Source organism: Heterodontus francisci, chromosome 24 (genome assembly GCF_036365525.1).
Source record: "Heterodontus francisci isolate sHetFra1 chromosome 24, sHetFra1.hap1, whole genome shotgun sequence".
In the NCBI taxonomy this organism is placed as follows: Eukaryota; Metazoa; Chordata; class Chondrichthyes; order Heterodontiformes; family Heterodontidae; genus Heterodontus; species Heterodontus francisci.
This window is the reverse complement of record NC_090394.1, coordinates 78,757,049-78,783,849: the sequence shown is the minus strand read 5'-3', so window position 1 is coordinate 78,783,849 and position 26,801 is coordinate 78,757,049. Positions and strand designations below refer to the sequence as shown.

Sequence of the window (26,801 nt, the reverse complement as noted above, 5' to 3'; positions counted from 1 at the left end):
GCCATCTTTCTTTGTTGAGAATGAGACTTGAAGATAAAAAGGGGACAATCAGGATGAGAGATTTGGCTTCTTTTCTGATGGTAAGACCCCCTCCTTTAATGGAAGGACACCAGTCCCATCCATCAGCTACACTTCAAACAGGCCCAGCTTCCTCCATCCAATCATATTGGACACTAAGGCTGTTGCTATGGGGATGAGGGAGACGTCTTTTTTTATTCATTCGAGAGATGTGGGCATCGCTGGCTAAGACAGTGTTTATTGCCCATCCCTAATTACCTTTGAGAAATTGGTGAGCTGCCTTCTTGACCCACTGCAATCCTCGGGGTGAATGAACTCCCACAGTGCTGTTCGGAAGGGAATTCCTGGATTTTGACCCAGCGACAGTGAAGGAACGGCAATATAGTTCCAAGTCAGGATGGTGTGTGACTTGGAGAGGAACTTACAGGTGGTGGTGTTCCCATGTATGTGCTGCCCTTGTCCTTCTAGTTGGTAAAGGTTGCAGGTTTGGAAGGTGCTGTCGAAGGAGCCTTGGTAAGTTGTAGATGGTACACACTGCTGCCACTGTGCGTCGGTGGTGGAGGGAGTGAATGTTGAAGGTGGTGGATGGGGTGTCAATCAAGCTGGCTGCTCTGTCCTGGATGGTGTTGAGCTTCTTGAGTGTTGCTGGAGCTGCACCATCCAGGAAAGTATTCCAGCACACTCCTGACTTGTGCCTTGTAGATGGTGGACAGCTGTTTGGGAGACTGGAGGTGAGTTACTTGCTGCAGAATTCCCAGACTTTGACCTGCTCTTGTAGCCACGGTATTTATGTGACTGGTCCAGTTCAGTTTCTGGTCAATGGTAACCCCCAGGTGATTGTTAGAGGGGGATTCAGTGATGATGTTATTGAACATCAAGGGGAGATGGTTAGATTCTCTCTTATTTGAGATGGTCTTTGCCTGGCACTTGTGTGATGTGAATGTTACTTGCCACTTATCAGTCCAACCCTGGATATTGTCCAGGTCTTGCTGCATTTCTACACAGACTGCTTCAGTATCTGAGGAGTCGCGAATGGTGCTGAACATTGTGCACTCATCAGCAAACTTCTGACCTTCTGATGGAGGGAAGGTCATTGATGAAGCAGCTGAAGATGGTTGGGCCTAGGACACTACCCTGAGGAACTCCTGCACTGATGTCCTGGGAATGAGATGATTGACGTCCAAAAACTACAAGCATCTTCCTTTGCACTAGGTATGACTCCAACCAGTGGAGAGTTTTCCCCCGATTCCCATTAACTCCAGTTTTGCTCAGGCTCCTTGATGCCATACTCAGTCAAATACTGCCTTGATGTCAAGAGCAGTCACTCTCTCCTCATCTCTGGAGTTCAGCTCTTTTGTCCATGTTTGGACCAAGGCTCTGATGAGGTCAGGAGCTGAGTGGCCCTGGCAGAACCCAAACTGAGCATCTGTGAGCAGGTTATTGCTTAGCAAGTGCTGCTTGATGGCACTGTCAATGACACCTTCCATCACTTTACTGATGGTCAGGAGTAGACTGGGGCGGTAATTGACCGAGTTAGATTTGTCCTGCTTTTTGTGTACAGGACATACCTGGGCAATTTTCCACATTGCTGGGCAGATGCCAGTGTTGTAGCTGTACTGGAACAGCTTGGCAAGGGGCGTGGCTAGTTCTGGAGCACAAGTCTTCAGTACTATTGCCAGAATGTTGTCAGAGCCCATAGCCTTTGCAGTGTCCAGTGCCTTTAGCCATTTCTTGATATCACGCGGAGTGAATCAGATTGGTTGAAAGACTGGCATCTGTGATGCTGGGGATTTCAGGAGGAGGCAGAGATGGATCATCTACTCGGCCCTTCTGGCTAAAGATGGATGCAAATGCTTCAGCCTTATCTTTTGCACTGACGTGATGGGCTTCTCCATCATTGATGATGGGGATATTTGTGGAGCCACCTCCTCCAGTTAGTTGTTTAATTGTTCACCACCATTCACGGCTGGATGTTGCAGGACTGCAGAGCTTAATTTCATCCGTTGGTTGTGCGATCGCTAAGCTGTCTATTGCATGCTGCTTCCACTGTTTGGCATGCGAGTAGTCCTGTGTGGTCGCTTCACCAGGCTGACACCTCATTTTTAGGTATGCCTGGTGCTGCTCCTGGCATGCTCTCCTGCACTCTTCTTTGAACCAGGGTTGGTCCCCCAGCTTGATGGCAATGGTAGCGTGTAGGATATGCCGGGCCATGAGTTTACAGATTGTAGTTGAATACAATTCTGCTGCTGCTGATGGCCCACAGCGCCTCATTGATGCCTAGTTTTTAGTTGCTAGATCTGTTCGAAATCTGTCCCATTTAGCACAGTGATAGTGCCACACAGCATGATGGAGGGTATCCTCAATGTGAAGATGGAACTTGGTCTCCACAAGGACTTATGCGGTGGTCACTCCTACCAATACTGTCATGGACAGATGCATGTGCAGCAGGTAGATTGGTGAAGACAAGGTCTAGTAGGTTTTTTCCTCTTGTCGGTTCCCTCACCACCTGCTGCAGACCCAGTCTAGCAGATATGTCCTTTTGGAGCATAGGAACAGAGGAAGATAGGAACAGGAGTAGGCCATTCAGCCCCTCGAGCCTGTCCCACCATTCAATGAGATCATGACTGATCTGCAGCCTAACTCCATCTACCTGCCTTTGGCCCATATCCCTTAATATCTTTGTTTAACAAAAATCTATCTATCTCAGATTTAAAATTAACAACTGTTCCAGCTTCAACTGCTGTTTGTGGGAGAGAGTTCCAAACCTCTACCACCCTTTGCGTGAAGAAGTGCTTCCTAACATCTCTCCTGAACAGTCTGGTCCTAATTTTTAGACTATACCCCCTAGTTTTAGAATCTCCAACCAGCGGAAATAGTTTATCTTTATCTAGTCTGTCTTTTCCTGTTAATATCTTGAAGACTTCAATCAGATCACCCCTTAACCTTCTAAATTCTAGCGAAAACAGGCCTAATTTGTGTAATCTCTCCTCGTAATTTAACCCCTGTAGTCCAGGTATCACAGTCCTCCAAGTGGGGTCTAACCAGGGTTTTGTACAGTTGCAGCATAACCTCTGTGTCTTTATACTCCAATCCTCTAGATATAAAGGCTAGCATTCCATTAGTCTTTTTGATTATTTTCTGCACTTGCTCGTGGCATTTTAAAGATCTATGCACCTGAACCCCCAAGTCTCTTTGGACATCCACTGTATTTAACCTCTTCCCATTTAGAAAGTACCCTGCTCTATCCTTTTTTGGTCCAAAATGGATAATCTCACACTTGCCCACATTGAAATCCATCTGCCACAGTTTTGCCAATTCACCTAGTCTGTCAATATCTCTTTGCAATTTTATGCTATCATCTAGACTGTCTACAATGCCGCCTAACTTTGTATCATCAGCAAATTTGGATACATGACTTACTATGCTATCATCCAAGTTGTTAATGAATAATGTGAATAATTGAGGCCCCAACACAGATCCCTGTGGGACACCACTAGTTACATCCTGCCAATCGGAGTACAAAGAACAAAGAAAATTACAGCACAGGAACAGGCCCTTCGGCCCTCCAAGTCTACGCCAATCCAAATCCTCTATCTAAACCTGTCGCCTATTTTCTAAGGGTCTGTACCTCTTTACTTCCTGCCCATTCATGTATCTGTCTAGATACATCTTAAAAGACGCTATCGTGCCCGCGTCTACCACCTCCGCTGACAATGCGTTCCATGCACCCACCACCCTCTGCGTAAAGAACTTTCCACGCATATCCCCCCTAAATGTCTCAGATCGGCTGCAGAACATTCTAAAGGGGGAGGGTGAACAGCCAGTTGTCATTGTGCACATAGGCACTAATGATATAGGTAAAAAACGGGATGAGGTCCTACAAGCAGAGTTTAGGGAGTTAGGAGCCAAGTTAAAAAGTAGGACCTCAGAGGTAGTAATCTCAGGATTACTACCAGTGCCACGTGATAGTCAGAGTAAAAATGAAAGAATAGTCAGGATGAATGCGTGGCTTGAGAGATGGTGCAGGAAGGAGGGGTTCAGATTTTTGGGACATTGGGACCGGTTCTGGGGGAGGTGGGGCTATTACAAATTGGACGGTCTACACCTGGGCCGGACTGGAACCAATGTCCTTGGAGGTGCTTTTGCTAACGCTGTTGGGGAGGGTTTAAACTAATGTGGCAGGGGGATGGGAACCAATTGAGGTCAGTTGACAGTAAGGAGGTAGTAACAAAAGCCTGTAAGGAACTAGATAATGAAGTCAGTGTGACTAAGGGGAAGAGCAGGCAGGGAGCAGATGATGAATATAAAGGGACTGGTGGTCTGAGGTGCATTTGTTTTAATGCAAGAAGTGTAGTAGGTAAGGCAGATGAACTTAGGGCTTGGATTAGTACCTGGGAGTATGATGTTATTGCTATTACTGAGACTTGGTTGAGGGAAGGGCATGATTGGCAACTAAATATCCCAGGATATCGATGCTTCAGGCGGGATAGAGAGGGAGGTAAAAGGGGTGGAGGAGTTGCATTACTGGTCAAAGAGGATATCACAGCTGTGCTGAAGGAGGGCACTATGGAGGACTCGAGCAGTGAGGCAATATGGACAGAACTCAGAAATAGGAAGGGTGCGGTAACAATGTTGGGGCTGTACTACAGGCCTCCCAACAGCGAGCGTGAGATAGAGGTACAAATATGTAAACAGATTATGGAAAGATGTAGGAGCAACAGGGTGGTGGTGATAGGAGATTTTAATTTTCCCAACATTGACTGGGATTCGCTTAGTGTTAGAGGTCCAGATGGAGCAGAATTTGTAAGGAGCATCCAGGAAGGTTTTCTAGAGCAGTATGTAAATAGTTCAACTCGGGAAGGGGCCATACTGGACCTGGTGTTGGGGAATGAGCCCGGCCAGGTTGTTGAAGTTTCAGTAGGGGACTACTTTGGGAATAGTGATCACAATTCCGTAAGCTTTAAAATACTCATGGACAAAGACGAGAGTGGTCCTAAAGGAAGAGTGCTAAATTGGGGAAAGGCCAACTATACCAAAATTCGGCAGGAGCTGGGAAATGTAGATTGGGAGCAGCTATTTGAAGGTAAATCCACATGTGATATGTGGGAGGCTTTTAAAGAGAGGTTGATTAGCGTTCAGGAGAGACATGTTCCTGTGAAAATGAGGGATAGAAATGGCAAGATTAGGGAACCATGGATGACAGGTGAAATTGTGAGACTAGCTAAGAGGAAAAAGGAAGCATACATAAGGTGTAGGCGGCTGATGAAAGACGAAGCTTTGAAAGAATATCGGGAATGTAGGACCAATCTGAAACGAGGAATTAAGAGGGCTAAAAGGGGTCATGAAATATCTTTAGCAAACAGGGTTAAGGAAAATCCCAAAGCCTTTTATTCATATATAAGGAGAAAGAGGGTAACTAGAGAAAGGATTGGCCCACTAAAGGACAAAGGAGGAATGTTATGCTTGGACTCAGAGAAAACGGGTGAGATTCTAAACGAGTACTTTGCATCGGTATTCACCGAGGAGAGGGACATGACGGATGTTGAGGTTAGGAACAGATGTTTGATTACTCTAGGTCAAGTCGGCATAAGGAGGGAGGAAGTGTTGGGTATTCTAAAGGGCATTAAGGTGGACAAGTCCCCAGGTCCGGATGGGATCTATCCCAGGTTACTGAGGGAAGCGAGAGAGGAAATAGCTGGGGCCTTAACAGATATCTTTGCAGCATCCTTAAACACGGGTGAGGTCCCGGAGGACTGGAGAATTGCTAATGTTGTCCCCTTGTTTAAGAAGGGTAGCAGGGATAATCCAGGTAATTATAGACCGGTGAGCCTGACGTCAGTGGTAGGGAAGCTGCTGGAGAAGATACTGAGGGATAGGATCTATTCCCATTTGGAAGAAAATGGGCTCATCAGTGATAGGCAACATGGTTTTGTGCAGGGAAGGTCATGTCTTACCAACTTAATAGAATTCTTTGAGGAAGTGACAAAGTTGATTGATGAGGGAAGGGCTGTCGATGTCATATACATGGACTTCAGTAAGGCGTTTGATAAGGTTCCCCATGGCAGGCTGATGGAGAAAGTGAAGGCGCTTGGGGTCCAAGGTGTACTAGCTAGATGGATAAAGAACTGGCTGGGCAACAGGAGACAGAGAGTAGCAGTAGAGGGGAGTTTCTCAAAATGGAGACGTGTGACCAGTGGTGTTCCACAGGGATCCGTGCTGGGACCACTGTTGTTTGTGATATACATTAATGATTTGGAGGAAAGTATAGGTGGACTGATTAGCAAGTTTGCAGACGACACTAAGATTGGTGGAGTAGCAGATAGTGAAGGGGACTGTCAGAGAATACAGCAGAATATAGATAGATTGGAGAGTTGGGCAGAGAAATGGCAGATGGAGTTCAATCAGGGCAAATGCGAGGTGATGCATTTTGGAAGATCCAATTCAAGAGTGAACTATACAGTAAATGGAAAAGTCCTGGGGAAAATTGATGTCCAGAGAGATTTGGGTGTTCAGGTCCACTGTTCCCTGAAGGTGGCAACGCAGGTAAATAGAGTGGTCAAGAAGGCATACAGCATGCTTTCCTTCATCGGACGGGGCATTGAGTACAAGAATTGGCAGGTCATGTTACAGTTGTATAGGACTTTGGTTCGGCCACATTTGGAATACTGCGTACAGTTCTGGTCGCCACATTATCAAAAGGATGTGGATGCTTTGGAGAGGGTGCAGAGGAGGTTCACCAGGATGTTGCCTGGTATGGAGGGCGCTAGCTATGAAGAGAGGTTGAGTAGATTAGGATTATTTTCATTAGAAAGACGGAGGTTGAGGGGGGACCTGATAGAGGTGTACAAAATCATGAGAGGTATAGACAGGGTGGACAGCAAGAGGCTTTTTCCCAGAGTAGGGGTTTCAATTACTAGAGGACACGAGTTCAAAGTGAAAGGGGAAATGTTTAGGGGGGATATGCGTGGAAAGTTCTTTACGCAGAGGGTGGTGGGCACCTGGAACGCGTTGCCAGCGGAGGTGGTAGACGCGGGCACGATGGAGTCTTTTAAGATGTATCTAGACAGATACATGAATGGGCAGGAAGAAAAGAGATACAGAACCTAAGAAAATAGGCGACATGTTTAGAGAGAGGATCTGGATCGGCGCAGGCTTGGAGGGCCGAAGGGCCTGTTCCTGTGCTGTAATTATCTTTGTTCTCTTTGTTAAACTTTTCCCCTTTCACTTTGAACTCGTGTCCCCTTGTAATTGAATCCCCCACTCTGGGGAAAAAGCTTCTTGCTATCCACCCTGTCTATACTTACCTGTTATCCCCACTTTCTGTCGCCTACCACTCAACCAACTTCCTAACCATGTCAATAATTTGCCCTCAGCTCCATGAGCTGAGCCTTAGTTAACAGTAGTGGCGCTACTGAGCCACTCTAGGTGCTGGACATTGAAGTCCCCCACCCAGAGTACATTCTGTGCCCTTGCTACCCTCAGTGCTTCCTCCAAGTGGTGTTCAACATGGAGAAGCACTGATCATTAGCTGAGGCAGTGGTGGGGGGGGGGGGGGGGTGCGGGAAATGGTAGGTGGTAATCAGCAGGAGGTTTCCTTGCCCATGTTTGACCTGATGCCATGAGACTTCATGGGGTCTGGCATCCATGTTGAGGACTCCCAGAACAACTCCCTCCTGACTGTATACCACTGTGCCGCCACCTCTGGTAGATTTGTCCTGATGGTGGGACAGGACATACCCAGGAATGGTGATGGCAGTGTCTGGGACATTGTCTGTAAGGTATGATTCCGTGGGTATGACTCTGTCAGGCTGTTGCTTGACTAGTCTGTGGGACGTGCACCTGAAGTGCTGTAACCTGCAAGATTATGGACCAGGTGCTGGAAGGTGGGATTGGATTGGGTGGTTAGTTTTATCGGCTGGTACAGCGAAGTTAGCTGGGGAAGCTGGAGCTAGTAGAATGTTAAAGTGCTGATCATGGTGGAGTTGGGGCCGTGGGTGAAGTTAGGGTTAGAGGTGGCTTCTTGTTTGTACACTAATTCACTGCATTTTTATTTGCTTACAGAGGTCGGACAGGATTTGCTTTGGCCTTCAACTTGATGTATGGCATGGCATTTCTGGCCAGCACCTTCGCTTTGTTGTTTGTGTATGAGAAAACCATAAAATCCAAGCACGTCCAGCTAGTCAGTGGCCTTCATATTGCCAATTTCTGGCTGTCTGCTCTCCTCTTGGATCTGCTTAACTACTTCATACCATGTGTCGCAATCCTGGTAAGAAAACAGTTCCTGAACTGAGTCATTCCTTGTGAGAAATAGAACAGGAAACTCAACATCTTTCAAACTGATCAGTCGTGGACGTGCCCTGTGGAGTGTGTGATTACTGGACACCTCACAGGCAGCATGTCTCTCTGGATAACTGTGTTTGGGGAGGCGGGGGTTGTAGTTTATTATAAAAAGGTCCCGTCTACTCAGGGTCTGTCCTGATGCAGCTATTTCTGAAGGTGTGGAACCCTATAACAGTCTTGTACCTGCCATTTCTCTGCCTCACTCCTCCAGTGCTTTTAATGGGGAACTTTCTCGACTGGCTCCTAATTAAAACAGGGATTTAAAATCAGAGAACCCCATGGGGTAGGTACAGGGACAGTATCTATAATTAGAAGCTCCTTTAAAACCCAACTTTTTGACCAAGTCTTTAGTCACTTTGCTGCTGTTCCTACTTTGGCTCAGGGGGTCCATTGTCTTTGTGTTCTGGGAATGTATCTCTACAGCGAAGGCTCTGTACAATTGCACAACATTGTAAGTGTGTTCACAGTGTTACAGCCAAGTGAGCAGGGGGTCATAGTCTTGACCTTCCTCTTATTTGACCGCAACAGGGTTTATTCCTTTTTAAACAGTGGTTGTGCTTACCACCTCAGTGAGAGTTGACCTTTTACCTTTAATGTGGTCATGAAAGAACCAATCGGACAGGTTCTCTTGGGTTTAAACAAGAGGTGAGTTTATTATACTCAACAAGTTAAACCCGATCTAAAATAATAAAAATTGCTACACTTTCACACACACATTCACATGAGAATCTCACACACACAAATAGATTACAGAGTGGAAGTAGGTTTTGTGGTTGGATTAGAGTCCAGAATAAATGGAACTTAAAGACACAGTCTGAGGTTGGATGATTCGGTAGTCTTCCGACTGAAGTTGTATTCTTGAAGTCTTCAGCTGGTCACGGTGCACTTTGTGTCTGGCCCACTTGGTTCAGGGTTTTCTTGGAGGCAGTCGTGTAGGTGACTTTCTTCCCCTGGTCTCTGTATCAATCTGTAGGATTGGAGTGTCCACAATTGCAGACAGTTTTCAAACTTGATGTTTTTTGGAGAAAGAGGGAGGCACATAGCTTTCTGCTGCTGCAGTCTCAGTTACTGTTTGTCTCTTTGTTCCAGGAAACTTCCAGCTTTTTCAGAAATGGATAGACGGTCACATGACTGCTTCAGTGTATTCTCTGGAAGCTTTTAATTAGATACAAGGTTTAGAATTGGGTCCAGAGGGCTCACGATGCCAATATTTACACTTAGAGGGGTTTTGCTCTTTCAAAGTCAGTGTGTCAGGATTGCCTTGACTGCCGTGCTAATGAAACAATCTTAGGTAATTCACTTACTTGGGGCAAGCCATTGTTCTGGGTCCAGGCTTCTCAGACTTCTGTCTCCTGTTGGAGGCCTTGGAATGTAAAAAGCTGTTTCATATGCAGATTGCAGGGGGGCCATCTACTACCAGTTTTTTAAAAGTTAACTCTAGGATTTTTTCCATTAAAAGTTTAATGCAAGTTTCCAACTGATTAATATTTCTCATTTGGCATATTGTGTTTTCTTGACATCAGCCTGTAATTATTTTGTTGAATAATATTCTGCCTTTGCCCAGCAGTCGGAGCCAATCAAGATTCTCAGCAGAACTTGTGGCTCTGACACTGAGGATCTTTGCTGACTGGTCTGTGCCGGGTCTGTTTTGGGTAAACTTGATCCTCGAAACCAGAGCTGGAGGTGAACACAGTCACCTGTCTGATCCCAACCAAATAGTCATCAAAAAGTAACAAGAGGAAAGCAGAAAAAAAACCTGTTTGTGATTTGTTTGCAGGTGATGTTCCAGATCTTTGACCTGCAACCTTTCACAATTCAGCAACATCTGGGAGATGTACTGGTAGTTCTGCTCCTCTACGGCTGGTCCATTATCCCCAGCATGTACCTCTTCCACTACCTCTTCTCTTTGACTGCCACAGCTTACACCAGGATCACCATAACCAACATCCTGACTGGCACTGCCACCTTCATGGCCATCACCATCATGAACATTCCAGGTACTCAGAAGTAAGAGTCCCAGAAATGGGAGTTAAAGATTGTGAATTCCATTCTACTGCTTCGAGTCACTGTAGGGTCTCGGTACTGAATTTTACAATTTGACAGCAAGAGCTTTGTCACAATGTACTGCATTAACATTGTGTTGCATTGCACTGCTGTCAGCAAGCCCTGCATTGTTGCTGTCACTGTGACATGCATTGGTGCTATCGCAGTGACCTACATTGGTCTTGTCATGGCACCCTGCATTGGTGCTGTCACAGTGCTGTGCATCAACGTGGTCGGCAGGACATGCACTAGTGCTGCAATACCCTGCATTCGTGCTGTCAGTGTCCTGCATTGGTGCTGTGTTGCAGAATTCCAGAGTCCCAGTAGTTTGCACAGGCTGTGATCCAGATCTCATGCTAGATATTAGCAAGGAAGAATCACAAAACATCTACAGCACAGGAGGAGGCCATTTGGCCCATCAGGTGGGGATGTGGTAGGAATATGGGATTAGGGTAGGATTAGTATAAATGGGTGGTTGATGGTCGGCACAGACTCGGTGGGCCGAAGGGCCTGTTTCAGTGCTGTATCTCTTAAAAAAAAAATAATAATTCTGTACCAGCTGAAAAATAAAAGGATTTACTATTTGAGGTAAACAAAATCACTTGCCCCACCCATTGTTGACCAGCAGCTCTTGTTTGGGGAGGAGGGGTCAGGGAGGGGGCACTTCTGAACAATAGGTTGAGAAATGTACTTCGTTTCAGTTTCATTATGTTTAACGGTTTCTCCCCACAGAGCTTGGTCTGACAGACATCGCAAAGATTCTGGATGGAGTGTTTGTCGTTTTACCCAATTACTGCCTGGGACAGGCCCTGAATGATTTTTACGTGAACTACCAATTGATAGCGGTGTGCGCCACTAGCCCACTTGCTGAATATCTGTGCGAGGCATTCAGTGAGTATGCCCTCCAGTCTCAAACACTTTTACGTACATGATGTATGAACCGAGAGAGAGCTGGCAGGAGGAGTGGTGATGTCCTGTTTGTGGCAATAAATCATGTGGTCAGATAACAGGAATAATGGAGACAAACAGTCAAAGACAAATGGGTCTATTTCCCACTTGTTCTAAGCCAATGCTGTCCAGCATATTAGCCCCCCGGTCTAATGTGGCTGATTAATTAGAAAGTAAACAATGAGGATTAGATCCTGGCATTGGTCATGTGATCTCAATACTCATATTCGCATGTGCATTGTTATGACCGAGGTGGGAGGAGTACACTGTTAATTCAGTCCCACTTCGCCACAGGTCACAACATATCAATAAATTTCCCACCGACTGAAAAACAGCCAAGCACACTCTTATTTGTCCCCCAGAATAACGCACACTAACCAGGTTTCTTTAATCAACAACAAAATTAACTATTTATTATAAAAATAAGTCTTAACCAATAATGAGATAAATCTATATATGAAAAATTCCTTATTTCCCCAGCTCTCAGCACGCACACACACATCCAAAAAAAACTGGTTAACCAGGGAAAAAAAGATTTTGGTTTACAGCTGTTACATAGGAATAAAAGGAATAATAAAATAACTTAGTATGTCATGTTAAGCTTTCGATTTGGTGAGGTATTCCAGAGTTGAATGCCACTCCAAGTCTTTCCAGGCGAGGTTGAAGAATAGTCTGTGATGGATAGGCATTCAAGGCAATTCATCCGCAGCAGGCTTCACATAGGTCTTTCATCAGGGGTATTGCAACAGGTCTTCTTAGATTTTAACAGCAGCAGGATAGCAGTAGAAGATTTCTTCAGATTTCAGGATTTCTTAAAACACAGGATGCAACAGGAACCACACTTGATGCAGGGATTCTTCGGGGACAGGAGGCAATAGGAATCTGCCACCTTTGAAATACAGAGTTTCTTCTCAAGAGATGCAGGATTCCTTTACAGAGAGAGGTAACACTTTTCCTGGGTCTTCCTCTCTGATCTGCAGGCAGGTCAAAACCAAATTTCAAAATGCCTGCTCTTTGTCCAACTCATTGGCTTTTTAAAAGGTCCAAAGCGAAAGCAAAACCTTCCTGAACAGGTCACATGACCAGACATGAAGTCTTCCTCGTCATTCAAAGAGTAGCTCTGAGGAGGTCAAACCCCTTGCTGGTTTCCTTGAAATTGCCTGCTTTCCTGTCCTTGTGTACAAGTTCAGCTTCCTTTCAAAACATCCAAAATTTTCAGGTATTTGCTGGTGTCCCAGTGCCCACTGAAAATTCTTTTTCAGTTTTATAAAACACACAGAATTCTAAGTTTTAATACAAAAACAAAAAGCCTTGGAACAGCATGTAAAGTTTAAGCTTTCTATTCATTTATTGAAAAAATATTGGGGTGGAAGCAGAGTGTGTGGGTGTTTATTGATCATTGAATATTTTGCCACTGTTCAGTAAGCAAGCAAATAAATTTTATGTAAATATCTATCTATGAAATACATTTACCCAGATTGGGAGTAAGTTGTTTTCTACTAAAGATACTTTCTTTGGCCTAAATATCTCGAGAGACAATGGGTAAGCGCCTGGAGGTGGTCAGTGGTTTGTGGAGCAGCGCCTGGAGTGGCTATAAAGGCCAATTCTAGAGTGACAGGCTCTTCCACAGATGCTGCAGAAAAATTTGTTTATCGGGGCTGTTGCACAGTTGGCTCTCCCCTTGCGCCTCTGTCTTTTTTCCTGCCAAATGCTAAGTCTCTTTGACTCGCCACACTTTAGCCCCGCCTTTATGGCTGCCCGCCAGCTCTGGCGAACGCTGGCAACTGACTCCCACGACTTGTGATCAATGTCACAGGACTTCATGTCGCGTTTGCAGACGTCTTTAAAGCGGAGACATGGACGGCTGGTGGGTCTGATAACAGTGGTGAGCTCGCTGTACAATGCGTCTTTGGGGATCCTACCATCTTCCATGCGGCTCATGTGGCCAAGCCATCTCAAGCGCCGCTGACTCAGTAGTGTGTATCAGCTGGGGATGCTGGCCGCCTCGAGGACTTCTGTGTTGGAGATACAGTAAAGATACTGTGTGTGGCTAAATTGGTGTCACCTTAGCAACAGGTTATACTCAGTGATTTCTATTGGACAGCATTGGAATCAGCAATGACAGCTTTTATTATAAATAAATGCAAAGTAATACATGAAACTCGCATGCAGTGAAAAGGTGACATTTAGCAGAAGTGGGAAAGGCATTTCATTATTTCCAAAAATAAGCTTGTAATTATATACTAACTTATCATCTTAAAGGTTACAAGGAAATAGGATATATGACACACCTGTCCCACAGCTCCAGCCATCACTCCTGATGAATGGGAGTCCCTCCAGGAATCTTTCTGCAGCATTCCTGAGGAGTCTGGGGAATATTCCTCACTTCCCACCACCATCAGATTGATCTGAGTGGCTGAGACAGCAAAATGGAAAGAATAGGCATGGATTTTTATAAATGTTAAAATTAGATTAATTCTTGCAATTTGCAGCTGTTCTCGAACTGTTGTAACTAATGCCTTGTACATCATTGATCATTTGCAGACATCACCTACCAGATTAATTACTTTGCCTGGGAATCTCCTGGGGTTGGGCGTTACGTTGTTGCCATGGCAATCCAGGGCTTGGTATTCCTGGCTCTTCTGTTCCTTATTGAGTTCAGTATCTTCAAAATGTTGTACAATTTTTTCCATTATATCTTCTGGAGAAAGAAAACGGTGAGTGGAAGGAGACAGAATAGTTATAATAGAAGCAGAATAGTTAGTTGATTAATTAGACAAGTGAGACAGAGAACGATTTTTCCCTGACATGACGAGCAACTCCTGACCATTGACATTACTGCCACTTGAAGATGAGTGAACTAATTCTCAGCGATTGTTACCAGGTCACTTACTGCCACTGTTCCATATTACTGGCTTGCTGGTTTGAACTTAATCAGAGTATCAATGTAAGAACTAACAGTCGCAATAAGTACTTAAGTGAGTTACAGACTGGAATCTAATTGAGGGGTTCAGGGGGTTTATATATAGAATAACAGATACCTGGGTGTGAGTACATTCTCTAATCTATTCGAGGGTTTACATATAGAATAACAGATACCCGGGAGTGCATTACAAACTGGAATCTAATCGAGGGGTTCAGGGGGTTTATATATAGAATAACAGATACCTGGGTGTGAGGTACTGGCTAGGATCTAATTGAAGAATTGGGAGGATTATATATATAGAATAACAGATGCCAGAGTGTGAGTTGCAGGTTGGGATCTAATAGAGAAGATCCGATAGTTTTTTTTACTGTCTTCACAGGTTAGAGAATCTCCCCAGGAAAGAATTCCCTCACTCAAATTACTGAGTAAGTGGTTTGGAGCAAGTGGATTGGATTATCCAAATGACATTTTTCTGATTTCTTGAGAGGACTGTCATTCCCACCTTTGCAATCCGTAACTCAAACCTGCATCTTTAGCTCAACCCATTGAGACTCTATCTCTGTGGCAAGCAAGTGTGGAGGACCCAGGGGAAGCGGGAGGACCCGGGGGACTAGGGAGGACCCAGGGGAAGGGGGAGGACCCAGAAGGGAGTGGGAAGGACCCAGGGGAAGGGGGAGGACCCAGAAGGGAGTGGGAAGGACCCAGGGGAAGGTGGAGGACCTGATGGAGTAGGGAGGACCCAGGGGAAGGGAGAGGCCCCGGGCGGGGAGAGGACAGTGGGGAGGATCCAGGAGGGAGGGGGGAGCACCCGGGGGAGTGGGCAGGACCCAGGGGAAGGGACAGCACCCGGGGGAATAAGGGAGGACCCAGGAGGGAGTGGACCTGAACCAAGCTGTGACTGTGTGTGTTATCTCTATCGACGAGCTCTGTCCCAGGGGGTGGGTGGCTAATAATTGAGAACGGAGAATCTGCCCAAAAGCAAATCAAACAACTTTTAGTAAGAAATAGAAGAAAATGTCTGAGTTTGTGTAGAATGTTTGTGAAGTTTATTACATTCCCTGAAACTGCAAATGCTGGAGAGATGACACCTAAACAGAAAGTACCAGAAACATACAGAAAGTCAGTCAACATCTATGCAGAGGAAAGGCACGTTAACATTTCAAGAATAGATCATCATCAATTCTAATGAAAGATTATTTTCAAATTACATTTGTGCCAGGCAATGACCATCTCAAACAAGAAAGAATCCAACCATCTCCCTTTGACATTCAATGGCATTACCATCACTGAATCCCCCACTATCAACATCCTAGGGGCTACCATTGACCAGAAACTGAACTGGAGTAGCCACATAAATACTGTGGCTACAAGAGCAGGTCCGAGGCTGGAAGTCCGCAGCGAGTAACTCATCTCCTGCCTCCCCAAAGCCTGTCCACCATCTACAAGGCACAAGTCAGGAGTGTGATGGAATACTCTCCACTTGCCTGGATGGGTGCAGCTCCAACAACACTCAAGAAGCTCAACACCATCCAGGACAAGGCAGCCCACTTGATTGGCACCCCATCTACAAACATTCACTCCCTCCACCACTGACGCACAGTGGCAGCAGTGTGTGCGATCTACAAGATGCACTGCAGCAATGCACCAAGGCTCCTTTGACAGCACCTTCCAAACCCACGGCCTCTACCACCTAGAAGCACAAGGGCAGCGGATGCATGGAAACACCACCACCTGCAAATTCCCCTCCAAGCAACACACCATCCTGACTTGGAACTATATCGCTGTTCCTTCACTGTTGCTGGGTCAAAATCCTGGAACTCTGTTCCTAACAGCACTGTGGGTGTATCTACTCCACATGGACTGCAGTGGTTCAAGAAGGCAGCTCACTACCACCTTCTCAAGGGCAATTAAGGATGGGCAATAAATGCTGACTTAGCCAGTGATGCCCACATCTCACGAACAAATGTAAAAAATTATTAACTTGTCTCCTTTGCTCAAACACTGACTGACCTGCCATGAGTTTCTAGTACTTTCTGTGACTATTTGTTGGTTTTAGTGGTGTAGTAGATATGAACAGGTTAATGTTGCTGTCTTCTCTTAGGCTTCGATTATAAATATCAGCACCCCACCGCTCATTGAAGACTCTGATGTCATGCGTGAGCGCTTGAGGATAGAGCAGTCACCAGTTTCCCAAATGGACTGCCCCTTGGTGATAAAGGAGCTCTCCAAGGTAGGTGCAGTGTCCCTCCAGTAATAGTGATATTACAGCAGGAAATCAGCTGTGCAGTCATGTGCATGGGCTGCTGGAGGAAGCTCTAATCTTCATCATTCAGCGTTCTCATGCTGGTCTCATGTCACCGGAGCAGTTGATTGCAGTGTAGGTCCCCTTAATTGGTCAGGATCCCACAGCCAATAAGCGCATGTCAGTCAAGCTGCTGCCATTTTCCCTGTTATTGTCCATTTGAGGATCAGCCTAAACTGGGAGGTTCAGATTGTGAGATTGACCTTCCAACACCTCTGCTGCTGCAACACAAATTGATGTGGCTGTTTCCTTTCAACTGACAATATTTCTAATCGTTAATGAAGACACCACAACTGCTATATCACTGACTCCCCACCCACTGAGTCTGCCCCCCTCTACAGTCTCTGCCAGGGGAGATGGCGATTGCAATTAGGGGGATGGGGTCAGTGATATAGCAGTTGTGGTGTCTTCATTAACGATTAGAAATATTGTCAGTTGAAAGGAAACAGCCACATCGATTTGTGTTGGGGGGATGGAGATTTGGGGGGGGGATGGGGGTCAGGGATTGGGGGGATGGGGGTCAGGGATTGGGGGGATGGGGATTGGGAGTGATCGGGATGGGATCAGCTATTGGGGGGTGGTGATGGGGGGGATGGAGATGATCGGCGAATGCAGTTTTAGGTCGATGGGAGATGGCTGGGCTTTCTGATGCTCAAGATGGTCATTACCTGGTATTTGTGTTTACATTTGAAGAGCTCAGTGATCTCCAGTCTGTACCTCACACTGTCTTTCAGATTTATCACCAGGAGTCAACAGTTGCTGTGAACAAGATTTCTTTAGCTGTAAATAAAGGGGAATGTTTTGGATTGTTGGGATTTAATGGAGCTGGAAAAACAACCACATTCAAGATGTTGACTGGTGATGAGAAGGTGAGCGGGGGAGATGCGTATATCAATGGTTACAGCATCCTGACCGACAAGCAAAAGGTGAGCACTCGCAATGTTTTTCATTAGGACATAGTATTTACAGCGCAGAAACAGGCCATTTGGCCCACCTGCTGAATGCTAGTGTTTGTGCTTCACATGAGCCTCCTCCCACCTCCTCTTCAACTAAACCCCATCAGCATATCCTTCTGTTCCTTTCTCCCTCAAGTCGGCTTCCCCTTAAGTGTATCAACACTGTTCACCTCAACCACTCCCTGCGGTAGTGAGCTCCACATTCTCACCACTTTCTGGGTAAAGAGGTTTCTCCTGAATTCCCTATTGGATTTATTGGTGACTATCTTATATTTATTGTCCCTAGTTCTGGTCTCCCCCTCAAATAGAAACATCTTCTCAACATCTACCCTATCAAATCCTTTCATAATCTTAACAATCTCTATCAGGTTCCCCTCACTCTCCCTTTTTTAGAGAACAGAACCCCTGCCTGTTCAATCTTTCCTAGTAAGTACAACCTCTCAGTTCTGCTATCATTCTGCTGTGCCATAATAGCAGCAACTGTACAGAGAAAATAGTGAGCTTTCAATGTGGTAGACACTTCAGAGCACAAACCCTTTTCCTTTTTTGCCAGGGCAGTTTCTGGGCTTTCCATGTATGGCAATTTTAACTAGAGTGAGGAAAACAATTGGGTAAAACATGGGGGAAGCTCCACAGCCTTGTGTCCTGTTTCCTAGCACTAGGCAGAGGGGGGGTCTCCAATCCCGCCAGAGGAGTGGGGCGCCCGTCCTGCCAGAGGGGTGGGGGGGTGGTCGCCCGTCCCGCTGGAGGAGGGGGGTCTCCCATTCTGCCAGAGGACGGGATCACCTGTCCTGACAGATGTTGTTAGACTTGTTTTGGGGGGCAGATCCTGGAACCTCAGCCCACTGTGCTTTCCTTATTTTCCTGTTTTTTTCCCCTCTATTCCCGGAAAGGTGCAACAGAAGATTGGTTACTGTCCCCAGTTTGATGCTCTTCTTGGTCACATGACAGGGCGGGAGACGCTGGTTATGTATGCCCGATTACGGGGCATCCCCGAGTGCCACATTATCCAGTGTGTGGATGATGTCCTGCAGAGTCTCCTGCTCGAAGCCCATGCCCGGAAGCTGGTGAGGACATACAGGTGAGTGAAGCTAGGATGTGTGTTGGAGAATTGTTCTCAATGGCCATAGAATTTCTCAGCACAGAGGAGGCCATTTGGCCCATCAAATACAGAGACTGCAATGTCCTTCCTGATTGTGCAAGGGTGTAAACATGCCAGGGTGATTGTATGGCTGGAGAGAGCCTGTTGGAGTTAGTGGGTGGGGGAGAGAAGGGCTGCAGTTATTTTGAGGCCATGCCATCCGGAGGCTGCCAGATCAACATCAAAGAAATTCCCAGAGGCAGGAAGTGTCCCAGACGGGGAAACTGTCTGCCAGGGTTCCCAGTCTCTCTCACCTTGCGCTGAGTTTCCTGGCCTCTGTCTCTCTCTGCCAAGATTCCCGGCCTCTGTCCCATTCTGCCGGGATTCCCGGTCGCCCTCCCTGTGCCGGGATTCCCGGTCGCCCTCCCTGTGCCGGGATTCCCGGTCGCCCTCCCTGTGCCGGGATTCCCGGTCGCCCTCTCTGTGCCGAGATTCCCGGTCTCTCTATCCCTGCACCTAGCATCATGCTGCTACAAGTTTTGTCCTGTCCTAGTGGTGGGAATAAGAGGAAGTTGAGTACTGCAGTGGCGATGATCGGAAACCCTGCTGTCATCTTCCTGGACGAACCTTCCACCGGCATGGATCCCGTTTCCAGGAGACTATTATGGGATGCGATAACCAGATCTCTACAAGACGGGAAGTCTGTTGTCATCACCTCCCACAGGTATGTGGTGTGTTTCTCTGTTACAGTCAGGTTACACAACGGTTCATGATAAAAGGTGGAGGCCATTCAGCCTGTTCAGTATGTTCTGCTAGCCTGATCGTGGTTGATCGGTATCCTAACTGGAATATTGTGTGCAGTTTTGATCTCCTTATCTGAGGAAGGATGTTCTTGCTATAGAGGGAGTGCAGCGAAGGTTTACCAGCCTGATTCCTGGGATGGTGGGACTGACGTATGAGGAGAGATTGAGTCGGTTAGGATTATATTCGCTGGAGTTCAGAAGAGTGAGGGGGGATCTCATAGAAACCTATAAAATTATAACAGGATTTGACAGGGTAGATGCAGGAAGGATGTTCCCGATGGTGGGGGAGTCCAGAACCAGGGGTTATAGTCTAAGGATACGGGGTAAACCTTTCAGGACTGAGATGAGGAGAAATTTCTTCACCCAGAGAGTGGTGAGCCTGTGGAATGTGCTACCACAGAAAGAGGTTGAGGCCAAAACATTGTATGTTTTCAAGAAGGAGTTAGATATAGCTCTTGGGTCTAAAGGGATCAAAGGGTATGGGGCGAAATCGGGGACAGGCTACTGAGTTGGATGATCAGCCATGATCATAATGAATGGTGGAGCAGGCTCGAAGGGCCGAATGGCCTACTCCTGCTCCTATTTTCCACGTTTATTACTGATTTCCTTCAGTTCCTCCCTCTCACTAAACCCTGTGTTTCCGAACATTTCTGGTCTGATATTAGTGTCCTTCTTTGTGAAGACAGAACCAAAGTATGCATTTAGTTTGTCAGCCATTTCTTTGTTCCCCAAAGTAAATTCCCGTTCATGACTGTAAGGGACCTACATTTGTCTTCACCAGTCTTTTTCTCTTCACAAACCTATAGAAACTTTTACAGTCAGTTTTTATGTTCCCCGCAAGCTTGCTCTCGTGCTCTATTTACCCCTTCTTAATCAATCCCTTGGTCCTCCTCTGCTGAATTCTAAACTGCTCCCAATCCTCAGGTCTGTTGTTTTTTTCTGGTGAATTTATATGCCTCTTCCTTGGATCTAATGCTATCTCTAATTTCCCTTGTAAGCCATGGTTTTGCTACCTTTTCTGTTTTACTTTTGCGCCAGACAGGAGTAAACAATTGTTGCAGTTCATCCATGCACTCTTTAAATGTTTGTCATTGCCTATCCGTCATCCCTTTAAGTAACGTTTCCCAATCCATCATAGCCAACTCACGCTTCATACCTTCGTAGTTGCCTTTACTACGATTCAGAATCCTAGTCTCAGAATCAACTACATCACTCTCCATCTTGATGAAGAATTCTATCATATTATGGTCACTCATCCCCAAGGGGTCTTGCACAACTAGATTGTCAATTATTCCTCTCTCATTACACAATACCCAGTCTAGGATGGCCTGTTCTCTTGTTGGTTCCTCAACATATTGGTCCAGAAAACCATACTGTATACACTCCATGAATTCCTCCTCTACGGTATTGTGACTAATTTGATTTGCCCAATCTATATGCAGATTAAATTCACCCATAATTACAGATGTTCCTTTATCACATGCGTCTCTAATTTCCTGTTTAATGCCATTCCCAACATCACCACTACAGTTTGGGGTCTATATACAACCCCCACTAATGTTTTTTGCCCCTTAGTGTTTCTCAGCTCTATCCATACAGATTCCACATGGTCAGAGCTAATATCCTTCCTCACTATTACGTTAATTTCCTCTTTAACCAGCAATGCAACTCCACCACCTTTTACTTTTTGTCTGTCCTTCCTAAATACTGAATATCCCTGGATGTTCATTTCCCATCCCTGGTCACCTTGCAGCCATGTCTCCGTAATCCCGACTATATCATACCCGTTTACATCTATTTGTGTGATTAATTCATCCACTTTATTGCGAATGCTCCACGCATTAAGGCACAAAGCCTTAAGGCTTGTCTTTTTAACATTACTTGTCCCCTTCCCACTATTTTTCACTGTGGCCCTGTTTGATTCTGGCCCTTGATTTCTCTGCCTATCACTTTTTTTATTCCCCTTACTGTCTTTTGTTCTTTGTCTTTGATTCCCCCCTCCTCTGACCCCTTGCAGCTCACCACCATCTTCTCAAGGGCAATGAGTGATGGGTTATAAATGCTGGCCTAGCCGGTGACTCCCACATCCCATGAAAGAATTTTAAAAAGGTTATGTTACCCCTTACTCTTTAATATTGTACAGAATGCAAACCTGTTCTATATCCTTCACCACCTGGCTATCTGGAATAGAACATGGTATCAGAGAATGGTTCAGACTCCCAGAACATTGGAGAGTAATCATACCCTGACAATTTACACTTGCTTTCTGCCATTTTCCACAAGGGCCATGAGGATTTTAGTTTTCTGTCTCAAATTTTTTTCTTTATTTCCAACCTTCACCTTTAGGTCTTCACCATCCTTTGCTACCATGTTCTCAGAAAACAAGTGAATCCCCAGTTAATGTCCACCACCTACATGCAATTAAACACAATTAATGTGCAATTATTGGTCTATGCAACCTGTCCTCATAATTTAACCCTTTGAGGCCCAGCACCATTCTGGTGAATCGATGCTGCATCCTGTCCAAAGCTAATATTACCTTCCTGATGTGCCCAGAATTGAATGCAATCCTATTTTTCTAATATATAGTGTAACTGGTCTCCACTAAGTTTTCACTCTGTTTCAGTATGGAAGAATGTGAGGCCCTCTGCACCAGGTTGGCTGTGATGGTCAATGGACAGTTCAAGTGCCTCGGGAGTCCCCAGCACCTCAAAAGTAAATTTGGCAGTGGATACACATTACTGGTCAAAATCCATGGAAACAAGCCTGATCTCCGGCCTTTCAAGAACTTTATAGAAACAACATTTGAAGGTACAGAACTAACTAAACTATCTGGATTCTTCTACGCCAATCACACATTAAAGAGGAAGCTCTCTCTCTCTCTCTGACTCTCTCTCTCTCTCTCTCTCTCTCTGTCTCTCTCTCTCTCTCTCACTCACTCACTCACAACCCCCTTCTCCAGTCCCATTCTCTCTCATTCTGTCTCCGCCCTCTCTCTCTTTCTCTCTGTCCCCCCATCTGTTCCCCTGCCCCCCCCGCCCACCACCAAAATATCTGGTCATCTTCCCCCCCCCACACCTGCACTACCTCCCCCACTGTGCCGCCACCCCCCCTCTCTCTGTGCCGCCACCCTCCCTCTCTCTGTGCCGCCACCCCCCCTCTCTCTGTGCCGCCACCCCCCCTCTCTCTGTGCCGCCACCCCCCCCTCTCTCTGTGCCGCCACCCCCCCCTCTCTCTGTGCCGCCACCCCCCCTCTCTCTGTGCCGCCACCCCCCCTCTCTCTGTGCCGCCACCCCCCCTCTCTCTGTGCCGCCACCCCCCCTCTCTCTGTGCCGCCACCCCCCCCTCTCTGTGCCGCCACCCCCCCCTCTCTGTGCCGCCACCCCCCCCTCTCTGTGCCGCCACCCCCCCCCTCTCTGTGCCGCCACCCCCCCCCCTCTCTGTGCCGCCACCTCCCCCCCTCTCTGTGCCGCCACCCCCCCCTCTCTGTGCCGCCACCCCCCCCTCTCTGTGCCGCCACCCCCCCCTCTCTGTGCCGCCACCCCCCCCTCTCTGTGCCGCCACCCCCCCCTCTCTGTGCCGCCACCCCCCCCCCCTCTCTGTGCCGCCACCCCCCCCCCTCTGTGCCGCCACCCCCCCCCCTCTCTGTGCCGCCACCCCCCCCTCTGTGCCGCCACCCCCCCCCCCCTCTGTGCCGCCACCCCCCCCTCTGTGCCGTCACCCCCCCCTCTCTGTGCCGCCACCCCCCCCTCTCTGTGCCGCCACCCCCCCCCTCTCTGTGCCGCCACCCCCCCCCTCTCTGTGCCGCCACCCCCCCCCTCTCTGTGCCGCCACCCCCCCCCCTCTCTGTGCCGCCACCCCCCCCCTCTCTGTGCCGCCACCCCCCCCCTCTCTCTGTGCCGCCACCCCCCCCCCTCTCTGTGCCGCCACCCCCCCCTCTCTGTGCCGCCACCCCCCCCCTCTCTGTGCCGCCACCCCCCCCCTCTCTGTGCCGCCACCCCCCCCCTCTCTGTGCCGCCACCCCCCCCTCTCTGTGCCGCCACCCCCCCCCTCTCTGTGCCGCCACCCCCCCCTCTCTGTGCCGCCACCCCCCCCCCTGTGCCGCCACCCCCCCCCCTCTGTGCCGCCACCCCCCCCCCCTCTGTGCCGCCACCCCCCCCCCTCTGTGCCGCCACCCCCCCCCCTCTGTGCCGCCACCCCCCCCCCTCTGTGCCGCCACCCCCCCCCTCTGTGCCGCCACCCCCCCCCTCTGTGCCGCCACCCCCCCCCTCTGTGCCGCCACCCCCCCCCCTCTGTGCCGCCACCCCCCCCCCTCTGTGCCGCCACCCCCCCCCTCTGTGCCGCCACCCCCCCCCTCTGTGCCGCCACCCCCCCCCTCTGTGCCGCCACCCCCCCCCCTCTGTGCCGCCACCCCCCCCTCTGTGCCGCCACCCCCCCCTCTGTGCCGCCACCCCCCCCCTCTGTGCCGCCACCCCCCCCCCTCTGTGCCGCCACCCCCCCCCTCTGTGCCGCCACCCCCCCCCCTGTGCCGCCACCCCCCCCCCCTGTGCCGCCACCCCCCCCCCTGTGCCGCCACCCCCCCCCCTCTGTGCCGCCACCCCCCCCCTCTGTGCCGCCACCCCCCCCCCTCTGTGCCGCCACCCCCCCCCTCTGTGCCGCCACCCCCCCCTCTGTGCCGCCACCCCCCCCTCTGTGCCGCCACCCCCCCCTCTGTGCCGCCACCCCCCCTCTCTGTGCCGCCACCCCCCCTCTCTGTGCCGCCACCCCCCCCTCTCTGTGCCGCCACCCCCCCTCTCTGTCTGCCGCCACCCCCCCTCTCTGTGCCGCCACCCCCCCCCCCTCTCTGTGCCGCCACCCCCCCCTCTCTGTGCCGCCACCCCCCCCTCTCTGTGCCGCCACCCCCCCTCTCTGTGCCGCCACCCCCCCCTCTCTGTGCCGCCACCCCCCCCTCTCTGTGCCGCCACCCCCCCCTCTCTGTGCCGCCACCCCCCCCTCTCTGTGCCGCCACCCCCCCCTCTCTGTGCCGCCACCCCCCCCCTCTCTGTGCCGCCACCCCCCCCCTCTCTGTGCCGCCACCCCCCCCTCTCTGTGCCGCCACCCCCCCCCTCTCTGTGCGCCACCCCCCCCCTCTCTGTGCCGCCACCCCCCCCTCTCTGTGCCGCCACCCCCCCCTCTCTGTGCCGCCACCCCCCCCCTCTCTGTGCCGCCACCCCCCCCTCTCTGTGCCGCCACCCCCCCCTCTCTGTGCCGCCACCCCCCCCCTCTCTGTGCCGCCACCCCCCCCTCTCTGTGCCGCCACCCCCCCCTCTTCTGTGCCGCCACCCCCCCCCTCTCTGTGCCGCCACCCCCCCCTCTCTGTGCCGCCACCCCCCCCCTCTCTGTGCCGCCACCCCCCCCCCTCTCTGTGCCGCCACCCCCCCCCTCTCTGTGCCGCCACCCCCCCCTCTCTGTGCCGCCACCCCCCCCCTCTCTGTGCCGCCACCCCCCCCTCTCTGTGCCGCCACCCCCCCCTCTCTGTGCCGCCACCCCCCCCCTCTCTGTGCCGCCACCCCCCCCCTCTCTGTGCCGCCACCCCCCCCCCTCTCTGTGCCGCCACCCCCCCCCCCTCTCTGTGCCGCCACCCCCCCCCCTCTCTGTGCCGCCACCCCCCCCCCTCTCTGTGCCGCCACCCCCCCCCTCTCTGTGCCGCCACCCCTCTCTCTGTGCCGCCACTCCAGAAAGATCCTTAAGGACCTCTGCTCCTGCCAGTATTTCACTAATCTCTGTTGGGTATTGGATAATGGGACTTGGGCTTTGCCGGGATGTCTGCCACTGTCGGATAGCTCACCATCGTTTACTGTTCAAGACAGGAGGACATTGAGGTCGAGAGAAGGCACAGTTCAGTGAAAGGACGTTGTGTCACGAACCCGGTCTGTTCACTGATCTGATTTAGTGATATAACGGGCCCTGTCCTGTCTGTGTGTCTTTAGATTTGTTCTCAGGATCTCTCTAACACTGGCACATTGTGTAGAGTGGCTGGAGTGTCGGCCAGACCAGACAGGGACAACAGGCTGTCTTCTCTGAAAGACATTCGAGAATTGTTTGGGTTTTTACGACAATCTGACAGCCTCCTGAATGCAGTTTGCCAGTTTTCTGTGGTGAGGTTTGAACTCACTGCCTCTGGGAGCCATTCCAGCACCATGAAGTCACTGTACGTAGGGTATGTATACACCGTGTGTGCTTGGAATGGCCAAGGAACCCCTCTCAGTGCTTATTGTTTGACCTTTTAATATCAATTATGTTATTTCATTTTTGTATCTGTCTCTAACTTCCTTTTGTTTCATTGTGTGACAGGCAGTATTGTAAAAGATGAGCATAATGGAATGGTGCATTACCATTTAACAAGCCAACGCTTGACCTGGCCTCAGGTAGGTTTCTATGTTTGACTGGGATGATCATGGGAGGAACACATCACTGCAGCAGAAACTTCCAGTGGCCAAACACAGGCTGCAGGAAATGCAAACAAGGCCCCATATAGTAACAGGAGGAGGCCATTCAGCCCCTCGGAACAGGAGGAGGTCATTCAACCCTTTGAGTCTGTTACACAGGAACAGGAGGAGACCATACAGTCCCTCGAGCCTGTGACTCCAGTCAGTCAGTTGTTCCAGATTTCCACTACTCTTTGTGTGAAGAAGTGCTTCCTGATATCACCCCTGAATGGCCTGGCTCTAATTTTAAGTTTCTGCCCCCTTGTTCTGGATTACCCCACATAGAGGAAATCATTTCTCTCTATCCGATCAAATCCTTTAATCACTTTAAAGCTGTACAGAACCTTAGTTAGGCCACACTTAGAATATTGCGTGCAATTCTGGTCGCCACACTACCAGAAGGACGTGGAGGCTTTGGAGAGGGTACAGAAGAGGTTTACCAGGATGTTGCCTGGTCTGGAGGGCATTAGCTATGAGGAGAGGTTGGATAAACTCGGATTGTTTTCACTGGAACGACAGAGGTGGAGGGGCGACATGATAGAGGTTTACAAAGTTATAAGCGACATAGACAGAGTGGATAGTCAGAAGCTTTCTCCCAGGGTGGAAGAGTCAGTTACTAGGGGACATAGGTTTAAGGTGCGAGGGGCAAAGTTTAGAGGGGATGTGCGAGGCAAGTTCTTTACACAGAGGGTGGTGAGTGCCTGGAACTTGTTGCCGGGGGAGGTGGTGGAAGCAGGTACCAGAGAGACGTTTAAGAGGGATATGGGCCCCGGAAGTGCAGAAGGTTTTAGTTTAGGCAGGCATCAAGATCGGCGCAGGCTTGGAGGGCCGAATGGCCTGTTCCTGTGCTGTACTGTTCTTTGTTCTATGTTCTAAACATCTCAATCAAATCACCTCTTAATGTTTGATACTCGAGG

At 49.1% G+C, this 26,801-nt stretch overlaps 1 protein-coding gene across 1 annotated transcript in view; it reads left to right on the top strand.

Annotated features, from left to right (window-relative positions):
• The window catches only part of abca3b (ATP-binding cassette, sub-family A (ABC1), member 3b), a 113,823-nt gene that overhangs the window by 74,369 nt on the left and 12,653 nt on the right, over positions 1-26,801 (top strand). Inside the window, 10 exon segments of the mRNA XM_068056738.1 lie at positions 8,080-8,284; positions 10,136-10,355; positions 11,134-11,292; positions 13,894-14,066; positions 16,377-16,505; positions 17,312-17,503; positions 18,427-18,614; positions 19,168-19,338; positions 22,044-22,228; positions 25,751-25,824. Of these exon segments, the coding sequence (XP_067912839.1) occupies positions 8,080-8,284; positions 10,136-10,355; positions 11,134-11,292; positions 13,894-14,066; positions 16,377-16,505; positions 17,312-17,503; positions 18,427-18,614; positions 19,168-19,338; positions 22,044-22,228; positions 25,751-25,824 (1,696 nt within the window).